The sequence below is a fragment of the Engraulis encrasicolus genome, chromosome 19 (genome assembly GCF_034702125.1).
Source record: "Engraulis encrasicolus isolate BLACKSEA-1 chromosome 19, IST_EnEncr_1.0, whole genome shotgun sequence".
NCBI lineage: Eukaryota > Metazoa > Chordata > Actinopteri > Clupeiformes > Engraulidae > Engraulis > Engraulis encrasicolus.
In genome coordinates, this window is record NC_085875.1 from 17,722,725 (window position 1) to 17,741,223 (window position 18,499).

An 18,499-nucleotide genomic window follows, 5' to 3' on the forward strand; every position below is an offset into this window, starting at 1 on the left:
GCCTACCTCAGCAGGAGGAGGAGAAGGAGGAGGAGGAGGAGGAGGAGGAGGAGGAGGAGAAAGGAGAGAAAGACTCGAGAAGAAGAAAAAAAAACCCGAGTCGTTCTAAAACCAGACACGTTAAAGCGAATTAACACCATCACAGGTTTTACAGGTTCACCTTGCTTCACGACGTCCCCAGACCATGTACACTACATGGGGCATTCAAGCAAGAAGTCGTAATTCCATGGCTGTCGTTATCAAAACGGTTATGCAGTTTGTATGAATTGGTTAGGCTGGCCATAGAGATCAATTCTTTACACGTCTGGGTTCAATACTCATGGGAGAAGGGGGGAACAAGGCTCAGTGGGCTAGTGCAGTATTTCTCAACCTTTTTTTAGGCGAGGCACCCTTTCAATTCATGAAAAATTTCAAGGCACCCCAAACCAACAAGCCGTAACATGGCATCGCATCCAATACCACACAAGCTTAGAAAAGTAACACATTTGGAAACGTCACACGACCTATGTTCGAAGTTACAGCTAGCTGAAATGACCTATATTAACTTTATTTTGCGTAAATGGCAGATGAAAGATTCCACTGACTAGCATTACGTAACTTATCAGTTTAGACAAATATGCATTATATTACATAATTTTAGTTATCAACCACGTTTCCGTGGCACCCCTGAAGGGGGCCCGCGGCACCCCAGGGTGCCCCGGCACCCCTGTTGAGAAACACTGGGCTAGTGCACCGTTCCATTATGCCGGGGACTCAGGTTCGATTACGGCCAACCAAACGTTGTTTCCCCACCTCTCACTCCTTCTATTTTCCAATCACCATCTTCGACTGTCTCGACTGTCAAGGCTAAAAAGAGAGAAAAAAACTAATATTTATACACCTAGGAGAGGCAACATCTGTCAAGTGCCAAGCAAGCTAATCAACAAACAAGGGGGAAGGCTGAAAGGGGGTGTCGATGATGCATTACATACAGTATTAGGTTACATATGAGCAAATTATTACTGTACATACTTCATGACCAAGTATTGGTGATCAAGTAAAATCTCTCACATTAAAACAGTGCTCTGTTTGACAGCTGCAAACCCTCTGTAGGAGATTAGTACGAGGTAGGGGTGTAAAGGTGACAGTGGTGAAAACAAATTTCCCTCTGGGACAATAAAGGCAATCTAATCTAAGGCGGATTCTTAGTCGGCGTTACTAGGCTTTACCTCACCCATACCTCATGCACGTCGATGGCGTGTGTTGTCACGTGACCCAAAATGGCGGCACGCCCCCCTTCGCAAGCTCAAAATCCTTTGCGTGGCGCGAGGTCGTGCACATGAGGATTTAATGGTATACAAATATCACGGTTTGATACGCACCTCGGTTTTGGCGTCACAATTCAGTATAGGCTATGGGAACAAAAGGGAAAAAACATTTTCTTCCACAGCACATTTATTTCAACAAAATATTGTTGAAATACACACAAAAAAGGAAAATACATTCAAACTACTACTTTGAGTCTGAGATTTAATCAGTGGAAGAAATATCCCTTTTCTCAAGGTCTCACAAAGCACAAGCCTCTACACCTGTTTCTTCATGCATTCTCTCAGCGTTCTGCATGAGCCACTGCATGTTGTAGCAGCATAAAGTAAAAACATGACCAGTGTAGCCTGTTGCTTTACCTTTCGGAACAGCACTGATCAGTTCATTACAGGATGGCCCTAAAATCCTCTTCTAAAAATCAAACTAATATTTTTTGCTGTGTTGCTGTTGACTCTTCATTTGAGTTGTATCATTTATTGGACCAGAGGTGGGCCCCAAGCATTTGTGAAAATTTCAAGTCCCCTCAAGGAACCCTCTAGACTAGACTCTAGCCTTTGCCACTGAATATATGTACACACAGTGTATGTCGCATGTCACTGCAGAAGACAAAACAAATGCAACTCAAGCTGAACAATTAAATTAGACATGAATGTCAAGCTGGTACCTGAGGCTACGAATGTGTGAGGCATGAACAACACATCACACAGACGCACATCACAACTGTGACAAGAGATGGCGGCATGTGACACATAAACATTCCAAGCATTTCTGCTGCAGGTCATGAGAGACTCTGTAGACTAGGATTTCAAACAGTAAACTGCCAGAATAAACATTTTGTCATGTATGTAGCCTAGATGTGATGTTGTGATACAGACCGAGCTTGGTGTAGCAAACCTTCCACTGAGAGGAAGTTCTCTGTGATGGGCTGAAAAGCTGTCGTCATACCACTGATTCTGATGATGCATGTATGCATGTCTGTGTTTCTTTTAATGGTTCCACATTTTTCAAAATTGGCTAAATTGACTTGAACCTGAAAAGTCACAGTAGCGTTGCAATCACTATGAAGAGGAACACGTTCATATTGTTTTGCTTGCCCTTGCCGTATGTGTCATAAACCTTTCCTTCCACAAGAGTAATACCAGGGATGCGACAACCTGGCTTCTAACCTCTATGCTATTCAGATCTTGGTAAAACGCATTAGTCTACCTGTTTCAATCAGCTTGTTTGATCTTCCTTGGCTTCTCTTTGGGCCTGTGCTAACCCCATTACTAACCACAGCTCATCATGTTCAAGGGGGCACGGGCCAGACACACACAGGCGGCCAACACACACACACACACACACACACGTTCACACGCACAGCTGAGAGCAGAGCACCACAGCATTATTGTTGCTCCTTGTGTGGTCAGATGCTGCCTCTGCTTGGTGCTTAATTGCCACCTAATCACTTCCTGCCCCTCGGGTTCTGTCCCGATCAATACGGTTGTTTACGCCGTCTGGATACTGTTGCCACCTGTCCTGCTTTTCCCTGACTGTCCCAGTTGTTCATGGTCTGTCCTGTCCATGTGTTGGGAGAACACAGTTTACCTGGACACTGAGTGAATTTGCCATTGCTTACAATCACAAGGATTATGTCCTGTTTTTTTGTCAGACAAAGGTGGCAAGCCAACATCTGCACCTACCAACCTGCCTCGCCAAGAAAGATGGATCAGTATAAATCATTAAGTCTACACAGTGAGGGGTCACATACATTAATCATTAATTAGTCTCTCAGGCTTAGATAGATAGATAGATAGATAGATAGATAGATAGATAGATAGATAGATAGATAGATAGATAGATAGATAGATAGATAGATAGATAGATAGATAGATAGATAGATAGATAGATAGATGAGGCACACAGCCATCCAATAAAGAGAAGAAAAGAAACATCACAGGGCAGCAGTCAGCATTTACACCAGCAACAAGCTCTCTCTCTCTCTCTCTCTCTCTCTCTCTCTCTCTCTCTCTCTCTCTCTCTCTCTCTCTCTCTCTCTCTCTCTCTCTCTCTCTCTCTCTCTCTCTCTCTCTCTCTCTCTCTCTCTCTCTCTCTCTCTGAGATAATTGTGTTTTCCAGGGCCCTGTCTTCCAGTGCAGTGAAAGATGCACTAACCTTTCAGCAAACTGCATTAACTCTGAGCGGAAACAGAGCTTATTTTTAGTCATTTACAATTACAGGGACATGTCATCCTCGCTTCGCTCAGTACAAGCCAGGGAAAGCCAATGGACAGACGTCCAAGGGCTCCTACGTAACACAGATGAAGTCATGATGCAAAATCTAAATCCTGTTTCGTTTTCTGTTTGTTTGTTTGTTTGTTTCTGTGAATTAGGAGGACGTGGTTTCCCAGAATGCACCATTCAGGAACATACGAGTCACACCCACCAAACAAACAGGATGATGTTACAAAACGATGCAGATGGGTGCAGAGCTCAAGGAGCTTGAACTCTCTCTACATCTTCCTGAATCCCCAAATCTCTGTATCTCTGTATCGCTCTCTCTCTCTCTCTCTCTCTCTCTCTCTCTCTCTCTCTCTCTCTCTCTCTCTCTCTCTCTCTCTCTCTCTCTCTCTCTCTCTCTCTCTCTCTCTCTCATTCTATCTGCTTGAGGACCCAGCTGCCTTCTGGGTCTCCTCCAAAAACATCTGTAACACAAGGCACTCAGAACAACCTTCATCCAGGTCTCCAACACAATAGTGTTCTGACACAAAACACACGCACGCACGCACACACACACACACACACACACACACACACACACACACACACACACACACACACACACACGCACGCACGCACACACACACACACACACACACACACACGTGGCTTTCCTACCGATAATGGTACTCAAATGGGTACTTCACCACGCAATCATAATCAGTTGCCAAGCAACAACGGGGCCCTTTCTTTCTTTCTCTCTCTCTCTCTCTCTCTCTCTCTCTCTCTCTGTCTCTCTCTCTGTCTCTCTCTCCACCTCCTGCATCCTGGTGGTGGTGAGATGACCATATATAATGTAATGGGGGACCCAATTCTGGACCCCTCTCTCCCTGGGCCTGGACAAGTGACCCCTTTGTCCCCTCGTGTCGGCTTCCCTGAGTAAGTGCATCAATTCCCAACTCATCTGGGTGTGGTTCCTCCAGGGCTGATGGATATACTAAGTAGGTGGGAATGGAGATTGGATTTTTGTTGATTTTGTTCATTACAAAGACATTGTCTTTAGACATTATCCTTTCTGCAGCTTCAATTAAGGGCATATAAACTGTGTGTAATTGAATATAACCGTGATTATAATGAATAAACCAACTGTGATATTGTTGTTATTGTGTCAGCTCCTTTGAAATAAAAACGCCCATGAAAGCCTACCTCCAGCAAAGCACTATGGAGTCATTGAACAGCCAAAGACCAATGAATGACTGATAATACTGAACTGGGGTTTCTATTAATAGAGTTAACATATTAATTACCATCAAAGAGGGACCACTCTGTTTACATTGTGTATTTCAATGGGTTCCAAGCTGCCTAACACAATAAAAGCAAATAAGTCTATGAAAATGCTAAGTATTTTGAAATAGTCATTAAAGTAAAGTTTAACCTGAAGGCAATACAGTACATGCCAACCATGTGAGCTAATTTTTTGAATGACAGCGGTTTCCAAAAATCAGAGGTTGAGTTGTGCGAATCCAGGGTCACGCAGCCAGGGGAAAACAAAAAAGAAAACCCATGTAAACACAACACCCAAAACCAAATACACTCTTTAGTCATGTGTTGAATGAGAACACAATGGCACTGACAAGAGAGAATGGTGCACTGATGCAATGCATTGTTATTACGTAGCCCACTCACTCATAATGGGGGATGGATACATTGATTGTGCATGCAACCCGGGACACCCAGAGAGACACCCACAGTGTGAGAGCCACACCTGCCTCTCGCACTGACCAGGAAGTTAGCACCCCAATGAGGCTGGTGTCAGGTGATTAAGCTCATGCTCACACTACTAGAATAGGAACTACTAATGTTAACGTGAAGAATAAGAACTGCAAAAGGAGGAGGGGGAAGAAAAGGTGGTAAGAACTTCCATGCACCATCACTTTTAATGAAGGCTGATAATGCAGTGGCCTAATGGGGCTGATGAAGCCTGTTCACAGCCTGTTATGGGGCCCTTGAGAGAGAGCGAGAGAGAGAGAGAGAGAGAGAGAGAGAGAGAGAGAGAGAGAGAGAGAGAGAGAGAGAGAGAGAGAACGGAGGAGGAGACAGTGGTGGGGGAAGAGAGTGATAAAAGAGCATAAATGGAGAGTGAGAGTGTGTGATAGAGAGAGGGGCGGAAAGGGATGTCTTCATTTACCATGCCTTATCACTTCTCATCAATTCACAGCTTTGCCCTAATGCAGAGCCTCTGTTGCCAGCAGGTAGTCACTGTGAATCTCCCACTAATTGCAGGAATATGAGGAATATATTTCCTCGTTGACTTCATTCAGGTCCCTTCTGCCATGTTACGTTATCTCTTTCCTCGTTAAAGTAAAACCAAGTGTCTGGCTGTCCTCTATAATATGTGGTCTATCTGAGACTGGATTTAATGTTGTTCTTGTCGCTCAACCGTTAAATTATGCAACATGTTCCAAACCCTGTCAACTACGTTTGTAGGAAGACTGGCCCACGTTTTAGATATGACTTAAAGGTGCACCATGTAATATTTTTTGTAGTTTATTTCCAGAATTCATGCTGCCCATTCACAAATGTTACATTTTTCATGTTCATTTCGTGTGTAACTTAGTGATGCTGCAAGACTCTGCACACCTCAAAATGATGTGACCAATAGTGTATTAGATGTGATTAAATTTAAGTGACTTAGTATCTTAACAACTGTTGAGTAGTTTACACTATATCACTATGGCTATGCCATTATGCTCTATTCTTATTCCTGTCTTCTCTATTTAACTCAGTTTCACTGAATCACAAGCACCTCGGTGTACTGTATCACATTGTGAGTTTTGACAGGGATTCCAATGGTTCTATAATAAAACAAAGAGCAGGTCCCAGGCACTCAATGGTACCCAAAAAATAGATGCTTCTATGTTTATTGGAAATGTGTCATAAGCCCAATAGGCTTATTTTATTTATAGCAAAAAAACCCTCGTTCTTTTCCTGGCCTAGTCTTTGCTTGGTTGCTCCACAACCAAAGGCAACTTCCTCCTCTTCTTCTTCCCCAGCCTACATCTACGTCCAGCCAAGACACTGACAGTGGGAAGCTCAATATCCGGCATGCCAAAAATGTCGAGATCGCTCTTCCTGTGACGTATAACACAGGCCTTTGATTTCTTGCATTGCTCCCTGTACAATTATAGAAGCATTTCAAATAGAGAGCGGTAGAGGGCTGTGACGCATCGAACAATATCGAGTTGCATTTGGCCTTCTTTGCCTTTACTCACTAGTCCTACTTCAAAATAGTTTCAAAATACCTGCATTGCCATAACAGGAAAGTGACAGTGCACAGTGCCTGTCTTAAATCCAGAGATAACCTTGTTAAATGAATGATAAAGATACAAATTCTCGATAAGACTGTATGAGTATAAACTCAGCATCTGTGAGAAATACAGAATGTATTTACAACTGGACAGACAGCGTCTAATACATCATAGTGTCAGACACTACAGTAAAAGATACAAACAATGTTATGTAATAAGTATATAATGCAACCTATAGTGCAATCATATAAAATTGTGATGTTGGAACACGAGCCATAGATTATTAAGTCATTATGAAGTGTTGTATGGGGTCATACAGTACACTGTTGTAGTTACACCATTTGGTGAATAAATGACATAAAAATATGTTATCATTATCAGCATGAAATAAAAGCCTCCTTACATGATAACAATGTTCCAACTGAAGTAATGGCAGTCATATTCATGTTTCATAATGACAATCATTACACTAATTCCAGTCATTATTCAGCTTTCAAAACTCTTTACAAATATCTGATACTTAATGAACACACAGGTTCACAATTTCTTACTTGCGCAATATCAGTGAGAATATCATATGAGAATACAGATCATTTTGAATAGTCAAGTGAAATAGAATATTCCTATAATATGTTCCCCACAGTAAAATGAGAACACTAAACTTTGAATTTTGTAGAATTTTGTTTAATTTTGAACTTCTACAGTACCTGACACAAACCCACACATTTCCCTTCAATATAGTGCTTATATGAAGAGTTCAGATGCAAAAACCCCTAACTCCATTTCTGAAGTCCTGCACTTCTATATTTTTAGAGAACCCCGTTGTTGGTTTGGTTTACATTCATGTACTTGATAATACATATAAATAGTTATATTACATAAATAAAATGTAAAAATATGCAATTTTGATAGCTTTGTATTAAATAAAAATGAATTAAGATTATTTTCTGAAATGGCACTTAGGGGGTTTTGCATCTGAACTCTTCATATCTTTAATGCTCATGGTAAATTAGAAGTCAATTTTTTTGTATTTGCTTTCTGAAACATACAGTTGTAGCAATCGGTGTCAGTTGCAGCACCTTCTCTGCACTTGGTGTTCAAAACTGTGAAACACCTCACTTCAGGTTAGGGTGGTGCGATATGACGATATGAAATAGTGAATCGTGAAATTGAGATTAAGATCTAACTCATAGCCGGCCATGCCACCGACACCTAGCTCCTCCACTGTATCTATTTCACTTCCCTCCAGCAACGAGGAGCTGTAGCAGACTCACAGAACTAAAAGTTGGCAGCAGGGGAAAGCCGGTGAGCAGAGCTGAAGCCATGGCGCAGACAGTTCAGCACTATTTAAGCAAGAGTGGTTGGTGATTTACAGAGTAAGGAAGTTCAGAGTACAAGCATGACATGTAGTCCACGGGCCAGGTGAGATGTCAGTACCACTCAGAGGGGCAAAGGTTGCTTATAATTTTTCATGTCTGAAGTTAACATTTTTGTATGATAACCCTTCTGGAAGTACAGCCAAGTTAGGGTTATCAGCCGTTAAAGTAACACCCCCCCATCAAAAATAAAGGTTTTTAAGATGGGTGCCTGTCTTTCTACTGGCCCTTGTTTAAGACATATAGGGATGGTTAATTTTGTTATGTGTGGTATCGTTGCGAAGGGGAGACTCTGAGCTTTCATCCGACACCTTTCGAGAACATTTTGGTTAAGTGTAGCCCTCCCTGCAGCTCTTCAAACATTTACTCAGACAGATTTTTTTCCATTTTCGCAGATATCATCTCTTGTCTTTTCATACTGTGGCATCAGGGAGCATCAGAAAGACCTATTTTAAACTCTAAAATACTGTCTTGAGTATCAGGAATCTGAAAATGTATCCTTTCACTATGTTATCCCATGTTTAGGGGGTGATTTTCAGTCTTGTATGAGGCATGGTATTTTTTTTCAAAACACAGTTTTGCCATTTTCTCATAAAGTTCAGGAAGCAATACCTCTAGGTGCATTTTGCAGTTGGTTGTCATAGCTTATTATATGCCATATGAAAGCTTGGAGTGGGTAGTATATTCAGATATTATAATATATTTGGTGTACCTGTTTGCAGAGCAATGTTAACTAGGCAAATCATTTTCCATAACCAGTATCAATGATATAGTTTCTCAGTGATTCCATTGAGTTATATGGTGTCTGAATCCTGCTTGTCCTAAAATCAATGTTGTTATGCGCCCAGAGGTTATATACCAGAAATATATGTGATAATGTCCCCTTTGATATTAGTCTTGCAACTGAAATCATAGCAAAATTGTGAAAAACACAACATAAACTCATCCCTTAACTTGTCCCTTTTTAGTAGTCATGTGAAAGTGAAGTGAAAGCCCAACTAGTTAACTCCTACACCCATTCACATTGTGACACAGCACTCCACAACACACTACACACTGTGCACATGACACACAACAAAATTGCATTTATGCCTCACCCGTGCAATGGGGCAGCCCCCAAAGGGAGCAGTGCAGCGGGACGGTACCATAATCGGGGTGCCTCAGTCATGGAAGAGGATGGTGGAGAGCACTGGTTAATTAATCCCCCCACTAACCTGGCGGGTCCTGAGTGCAGTTGCACACTTGCAGGAGGAGAGAAGTGCTGCACACTCTCGAATTAAATAAACAAGATTTTAATGTGACAACTTGGTCACATTCCTAGAGGCCTTGGTCGCACCACATGTATCATGATTTACAGCAACATTTAAAAACCCTCCGCAAGAACACTTGATTTGAGGTGAAGATCATGAAGAGGTTTGCAAAGGAAGAGTGGGGTACATTGTCATCAGAGCTTTGCAAAGATAGCACGAGTTCTGAACTTCATACTGCTGCAACAACTACTACACCATGCCACCGATGAAGCAACATGCATACATGTACTGCATTCACATGTGTTGGTGTACCAACTGAGCAACTGCAGCTCACTTTCCAGGCATACACTGAGACCCATCCCTAGACCCAAGCAGCAGTAATGATCAATGGAGTAGAGTGAAGTAGAGTAGAGTACTGTATGGTACAGTAGAGTATAGTTCAGTAGAGTACAGTGCATTACAATAGGAGACCATGCTGTACATTGAACTCTATGAACCTGGTAGTCACAGTAGATGTAATGCATTTGTTATTGCCCTGCTACTCTATGTGTGCTAATGTCACAATAGCACAGAACCACATATCACACTGAGTAGTACTCCCTGCACATGCACTGTAAATGTAGAGAGTAGGACCAACTGTGGCATTCATACAGTTACACAACAGCCATGTTACACATACTGCAACAGCACATGGGGCAGTTGTGGCGTAGTGGTTCAGGAGATGGACATCAGATCAGAGGGTTGCAGGTTGAAATCCCACCTGTATACTGACTTATGCATAAAACTGTATACTGTATACTTTATACTACATACCACTTTAGAAAGAAAAATGCATACACAAAGAAGATGTACACTTACCTGCTACTTAGGTACACCTTGCTGGGCTGGTACTGGGCTGGGTACTGGGCTGTAGCCTACCCCTTTTGCCATAAGAAGCCATTTAACTGCCTGCAATGCTCAAATAGACTGGGGCATTGAAATAATGCTTGATTGGTACAAAGGGCCCCAACGTGTGCCAAGAAAACATCCCCTGCTGAAATTATATTTTTGTCTTCTGAATGGTCAGTATACATTTTGCTATAAATCATGACACCTCTGATACAGTCTAGGTCTCCAATACCAGATGCCTGTTCAAACCACTACCCAAGACCCAAGTTGGCCTTTAGGTTTGTAGATGATAGATCTGCTGGTTTCCTGCAAGAGGGCCTGTCTGGGAACACCAGATGTGTCATTATTGACTAAGCAAAACCACTAAATGAAGAGCATCTCAAAAGGACTATAGGCATGGACCGTTGCTAGATAGGGCACCAGGCTGCCGCCTCTCTCTCTCGTCAATCCTTTCCTGTCACAAAATGAGCCATAAAAGACAAAAAAGAGGCCTAGGAGGACATCTAAGAGGACATCTAATTGAAAGTAACAAAGAACTATTTTTCATCAAATTACATTTTAAGTTCAGTACTTTTTTGAACTACTTTACCTTTACTTGAGCAGATTTTGGATGAGTACATCACTTTTACTTACCCCTCGATAAGATTTAAGAAAGATAGGCCTACGCTCACTTGAGTACAACTTCAACTCTTTTCCCATCTCTGCTGCTAAGCAGATGTAAAATTAAGATACATGTAGGTCTGACATGTAGTAACCGAACATTTTTAAGTCATATTTAACATGACACAATATGTCTATAAAAGTTGACACGATATGTTTAAAGGCCTATTGTATTTCTCACACATTTGCTATGATTTCGGTTGGAAGACCAACATCAAATGGGCCATTATCATATGTAGATGTTGTATATAACCTCTTGATGTATTGCATCACAACACTGATAGTAGGACAAGTAGACAGGATTCACGTATCATAACACAATGGAATCGCTGAGAAACTGTATCATTGATGCTGATTGGTAAGGAAAATGCTTTACCTGCGTTGCTAGGCAAATAGGTACAGCAAATATATCATAATATCCCATATACTGCAAACGCCAAGCTTTAATATGGTGTATAATGAGCTATGATAACCAATTGCAGAATGGCCCTAGAAGCGTTGCCAGTTTACCACTACATGGAACTGATAGAGTAGTGTGGGGTCATGTACAATGCGGTGTAAAAAAGAAAAGTGGAGTGGGAGTCAGATATATTGTGATTACCACTCAAATTCATCTTCAAGGTTGAAACGTCTTGAGGTATTTTGGACATATAATTAAGTTTCAGTCATAACAACAAATTGGCAACCGTTGCTATGCAAATAGGTTGCTATGCAAATGGCTACACCAAATACATGGTCATATCTGTACACTATACAATCCAAGCTTTCATATGATATACAGGGCCGCTGACAGCCTTGGCTGGGCCCGGGACAAAGACATCTGAAAGGGCCCCAAATTCAATACATACAATGTAATGAGGATCCAATTCTGGGCCCCCTCTGTCCCTGGGCCCGGGACAAGACATCCCTTTGTCCCCCCCTGTCGGCTTCCCTGATCATTTATAACAAGCCTATGATAACTAACTGCAGAATGTCTCAAAAAGGCCTTGCCTCCTGACTATACGAGACATTAGCACACAAAAAAACAGCGACAAAAAAGTGGCATGCCTGATACAAGACTGAAAATCCCCCCTAAACATGGGATAACATAGTGAAAGGATACATTTTCAGATTCCTGATACTCAAGACAGTATTTTAGAGTTTAAAATAGGTCTCTCTGATGCTCCTTGATGCCACAGTATGAAAAGACAAGAGATGATATTGGCGAAAATGGAAAAAATGTCTCTGAGTAAATGTTTGAAGAGCTGCAGGGAGGGCTATACTTAACCAAAATGTTCTCGAAAGGTGTCGGATGAAAGCTCAGAGTCTCCCCTTCGCAACGATACCACACATAACAAAATTAACCATCCCTGTATGTCTTAAACAAGGGCCAGTAGAAAGACAGGCACCCATCTTAAAAACCTTTATTTTTGATGGGGGGGTGTTACTTTAACGGCTGATAACCCTAACTTGGCTGTACTTCCAGAAGGGTTATCATACAAAAATGTTAACTTCAGACATGTATCTTTTCAAAAAATATAAGCAACCTTTGCCCCTCTGAGTGATACCGACATCTCACCTGGCCCGTGGGCTAATTGACCAAATCCTAATGCTGCAGAGTCAGACAGAGTCCATGAAGCATAGTGAAATCAGCGAATGCATCAGACTACCTACCTACCGCCTATAGAAGCTCCAACAGAAGAAGGAGCAAGAGGGGCTGAGGAGAAGGAAAGGGGAGATGAAGAGGAGGAGGAGGAGGAAGAGGAGGAAGAGAAGGAGGAGGAGAATGAGGAAGATGAGGAGAAGAAAGAAGAAGAAGAGGAGGAGGAGCAGTAGGGAGAGAGGGAGGAGGAAGAGGGGACTGAGGAGAAGGAAGAGGGTGATGAAAAAGAGGAGGAAAATAAGAACAGGAACGGATGGAAGAGGAGAAGAGAGAGGAAGAGGGAGGAGGACGAGGAACAGGAGAGGAAGGAAGAGGCCTGGCCTCATGCTGAGGCCTCCTGGGACTTGCGGCTCATCAGCACACAGCTGTGGGAGACCTTTAAGTTCACCTGAGTGCCGCGAAGTGCCTTGCAGGAGCAGGAGGGATTAGTTTATGTGCATAATACCTGTATGTGGTGACAGTGAGCCAGTGAAACATTTTTGACATTGTACTTCGTCATGTTACATCACAGGGAATTGCATTTGGTGCTATCTGCCATGCTAGCCAGATGCCTCTAAGTTCACCTGAGTGCCGTGAAGTGCTTTCCAGGAGCATCCGGCCTCTCCTGGCCATTGTTCAGAGGAGTTACAGTAGTAGTGATGCTGTTGGTTATGCCTGCCTAGACTTTTGAATAACAGAACTTTCCCTACACATATTGTACCACATTCTCTTCAAGCAGACAGGCATAGCCGTGAGAGTCCTCTAAGTTCAATTGGGTATAGTGGAGCGCCTTTCAGGAGCATACGGCGTCTCCTGGCCCTTGCTAGGCTGGATCAGCTGTTGCTGTTGTAAGTGAAAACACATCTTTCGCTTCACATATTGTATGTGGAGTGCCTTGCAAGAGCAGCCGGCATCTCCTGGCTCCTCACATTCACACGTCCAGGCCCATGTCAAAGTATCCGGGGCAAAAAGGGACCCCCAAGCCAACCTGTCACACACACAGAAACACAAACACACACAAACACACACACACACACACACACACACACACACACACACACACACACACACACACACACACACACACACACACACACACACACACACACACACGCATGCATGTGCGCACTTCTCTTCAAACCATTGGGTAGGGGTCACCATGAGAGATATTTAGATAGCAGTATCATTGTACTTTTCGTTCATTAAATTATAACAATGTCACTGTTAGTTGTACAGCAGATACCCACACATATAGGGTACCAAAATGATGGTTGAGATGTCTAGTGTTCAAAAAACACAGGTCGGACTTCCAGTTATGGTGTTTTTTTAACGTGAGTCATGTTTCAAGGGTTAAGGGAGTTGCTGCCACACTCACAACGTTGCCATTTCTGTCATTTCCATATAAGTACATACAGTTATTATTACCGGGGGCCCAGGCCTGCACACATCCCCTCCAGGAGCACTCCATACACTGCCTGCCTGACAATGTCAAAACCTGACAGCTCAAAACCCAAATGTTTATCCTTCATTTTTCATTTCTTTCTCCATTTTTCTCCATCTGGCCCTCTCTCTTTGCCTGTTCTCTACAACAGTCGTCCCCTGTCACTGAAACACACACACATGGGCGCGCGCACAAACACACGCCTGCACACACACACACACACGCACACGCACACGCACACGCACACGCACACACACACACACACACACTCAAACACAGAACAAAGCTGCAAACAAGAATGTGACACATGCCTTCAAACACCTCTATGCACAAAGGCACCGAGATACACACGCGCATGCGCACACACGCGCACACACACATGCACTCACACGCACACACACACACAATTGACATAAACACTCCTCTCCTCTCTCTCTCTCTCTCACACACACACACACACACACACACACACACACACACACACACACACACACACACACACACACACACACACACACACACACACACACAATCACAGTGCACACTCCTCATACACATATTCAATATCTCACATGGCTCTATTTAAAGTGTTAAGTATTCTGAGAAGCAATCCTCTGGAGGACTGCACTGCCATGAAACGTGTCTGCTAGGTGTTGGAAGGAGTTAGTGCTGGTTGGTTACGACTGCCTCGCTTTTTTAATTACACAACTTTTCCTCAATATAGCCTACTCTACTCCACAACATCCTGTTGGAAAGCTGTTCTGTTTGCTGTTTGGAGTTCCACAACACCATGTTGCCCCTACACTTTGTTTTAAAGCTGTGTGTGCTTGCCAGCAAAGTTAGTCTTAGCAAACTGATAGGTTCACTTGGTCTCTAGGACATTGTGAGAAACCACAGGAGATATTGTTGAGATAGAACGTTAAAACACAGCATTATTCATTTACTGCAGGGGTGGGGAACCTTTTTCATTCGAAGGGCTACTTCAAATTCATCTGAGGGCCGTATAAGTCCTCTGGGGGCCGTACTATGAACACAAACCAGTATTTTCCCCTTCACTTTAGGCCTATATTGGAGGCAGCCACCTTTTAAACAAACACCACCTGCTCTAGGCTCCCTGAATATAACGTGATTGTATTGCAAAAGCATTTTCTAAGATTCCTTTACAAAATATGTCATATTTCATGTGAAGCTGCATAAAATTAAAATTATATCAAGGGTCGGATAAAATGGCCTCAAGGGCCGCAAATGGCCCTCGAGACATAGGTTCCCCACCTCTGATTTCCTGTAACCAAAATGTCAATGACCAAGTCATAGTGCAGCACTAAAGGCCCTGCCTTATGTCATAGTAGTGTAGTACTATGGTAGTTAACTTTTCAATGGCAATTAGAATGTTCCACTGGTGGAACGGTGTGCATAATGGGACAGACATAGGGTTGCCAACCCAAATATGGAATCGTCCTGTAGAAACAAGAGTACGGTTCCGTATTGAGCTGACACAGGACATAATTTGGTTAGCCTGGCGATGCCATCCTATGAAATCCACCCAAAGACTCTGGCGAAAGCCTCCTAGCTTGATTCGCTCACTGTTTAGCCAATCAGCAGACAGTTGACAGTGGTGACGCAGAGCTCACCCGCTAAGTCCATTACTGATTGGTATTCACACTTTTGTTTTACTATTTGTATGCTTTTGGAACACTAGGCTATATCGTAACATTCATGCTAATAAAGCACAATATGGGTTTTAATTTGAATTCGGAACTTTAATGGCAGAGTAAGATCAGACCCTGCACGGAGACGGATTCCTCTTAGCTATCGTCGGACGGTTTGACGGAGTCGGTTTGACAGTCGGCTTTCGCTCAGGCTACGATTTGGTTAAAATGCAGGAAATTGCATCTTAGAAATACAACATTTCCTGAGGGAGGACCCCCAGGCCCCTTACACGAATGAGGTGTCCCTTATTTTTGTCCCAATAAAGTTGCCAACCCTAGACATTTCCAATATAGGTGACTTTTTAGGAGGCATGCGATTTCAACACAAGGTGAAATTCTGACAAGTCATACGCATTTGCAAATTAATCCTTCTGATTATTTGTGTCGGCAGCAGTAGTGTCGGCTTAGAAAAAAAGCAGGTTGGATTAAATATCTGACAGGATGTTTACATCCTAATGCCAGGATATTAAGGTTTCTGGTTTCCATGGTAATGTGCTGCTTCCGTTAATCTACAAATGACCACTAGACATCTGGTAGAAGACACTGTAGAATTGACCTACTGGATATTACAGTTAGCTGGATAAGGCTAGGGGGTTTGGGTCTGACCACTGAATGTGTAAACTATAGCATCCTTTCCTGGGATGAAAGTGTAGACTTTTTTTTATTCTAATGCCACTTTCTATGGACAAACAATGGACACAGCGGCGGATTAATGGGCGGATTTATGTGCATAATATGTGGTGAGAGTCAGCCAGTGAAACATTTTTGACATTGTACTTCATCATGTTACATCACAGGGAATTGCATTTGGTGCCATCTGCCATGCTAGCCTGCAGGCCACGCTGTCACTAGGCTACTGCACTTGCTGTTGGGTGTCTCAGGGTATTTGGGGTAAGTCATCGTTCGTCACTATAGCTGACATATGAATTGTGACAGCACACAACAAACTAAATCTACACTCACATCCCTAATTTTAAAATACAACACCAGAGAAACAACAAATAAACCCAACCCAAAGTCTAGAAAGCAGACTGCCTCTCTGACAGAGCTAACTGTTAGCTGCAGCATATGATGTCAATAAACCAGTCATGCTGCTTGTGTTTCGGAGGTTTTTTGGATGTGATTGGCGTCTAACATTAGGGAGAGATTATTGCACACAGAGGTGCATTAAGAATGGTAGAATTAGAAGTAGGCCTACTGTTATGGGTGTAATTTCCACACTAGTAGTAGGCCCTAGGATATAGTTGCAATCAAGTAATACCAAATGACTAGGTAATTACATGTGTAACAGTAAATGTACCATCTCTGATTGTACATTTGTATATTTGGACACTTTTAATTTTTGAAAGTTCACAGGTGTGTCTCCTCTCCTCTAGCCATCTCTAGGTCGAACTCTAGCCTCTAGCCAACAAACTTCGCCTGGGTTATGTTTCTTGAAAGTGTAGCCTAGTTCCTAGCCAGTTACCAACTTGGGTATTTTCCAATGGGAAATTGATTACATTAAAACTAACAAAGTAGCTAAGGTAGAAAGCTATGGTTTTGATAAATGCATCCGAAGTTGCACCACTCTGTTTACATGGTATGTGGGCATGTTGGCTGCAATACAGCAGCCTATACTGTATGACAGCAGCCTGTCAGGTCCAGCTGGAATTGATTACTAATAGGAACACACCAGGGACTAATAACTGTAGTGTGCACACCATCCCCCATTGCTGCTAAAGGCTGGCAGCGAGTGAACAATGAGACAGGATCATTGAACCCTCTGGAGGGGACAGGGGGGGTTAGAGCCTGAGGTGGGGGTACAGTACAGCCATCGATTGCAACTGTCAACACGTCAAACAGACTGGCAGCTCCATCACGTCACACCACAGTCGGAATTCTACCTCATACATACTGTACCACATCACGTGTTAAGAGTGACCATCACCTTTTAATGCAAAGTGGTCACACATCATGTATAAGGGCCCAGTCAAGTCCACAGTGCAGACATTCAAATCTATCTATTCTAGGGGAACTTTAATTGGTGTTACTTATGCATGAATTAACAAATGACATATAGGCTATATTATTTTAATCCGATCTAATAGCCAACACATAAGGGAAAAAGTAACGAGTGACACGACACACGTTTCTAACTTTCCACACAAGTTAGGGAGAAAGTTTGGATGATATAGTAGTCTAGATCCCCTGTGACTCTCGCACGGACACACACACACACACACATACACACTCAGTTACCCAAAGCAACAGAGGATGACAACTGTTGTTACCTTCTGGTCAACGATGGAGCATGCCATCTCCCGGACTTGCGCGAGGCTCAAGTCACAGGAATCCAGCATAACCGGCTCGCGGCTCAAGCCGATCTGAATTTGGAAAGAGATGCCATTCGATCCCGCGAGGGGACTTGGCGGACGAATCACCGGAGGAACACTCATGAAAAATCCCCGATTGTCAAAGCGCTGGGTGACGGGACACTATTGCGGAGTCGAAAGTTAACTGTTCCAAAGCGCTCCCTCTACTCTACAGATGCGTAGCGGTTAACATGAAAGAAAAATACGCGCGAAAAAGAGTTTGCGTTGAATTGCAGCGCAAAACGAAATAGTTATTTGAACACTGAAATGCGATGATGGTGCCATAGACGTCAGATATGTTTAATGTTCAGATCTGAGAGACCGCCTCTTGGCCACTGCCTCTACCACGGAGACGCGAATGATGTGCGAGCGCGCGCTCTAGTAATCCTGGC

General features: G+C 42.9%; 1 protein-coding gene across 1 annotated transcript in view; it reads right to left on the reverse strand.

Moving 5' to 3' along the window:
• Window positions 1-18,191, reverse strand: part of prkd1 (protein kinase D1) — an 82,800-nt gene extending 64,609 nt beyond the window's left edge. Inside the window, exon 1 of the mRNA XM_063183731.1 lies at window positions 18,027-18,191. Coding sequence (XP_063039801.1) covers window positions 18,027-18,191 — 165 coding nt within the window. The remainder of the gene's footprint in view (window positions 1-18,026) is intronic.
• Between the last annotated feature and the right edge of the window lie 308 nt (window positions 18,192-18,499).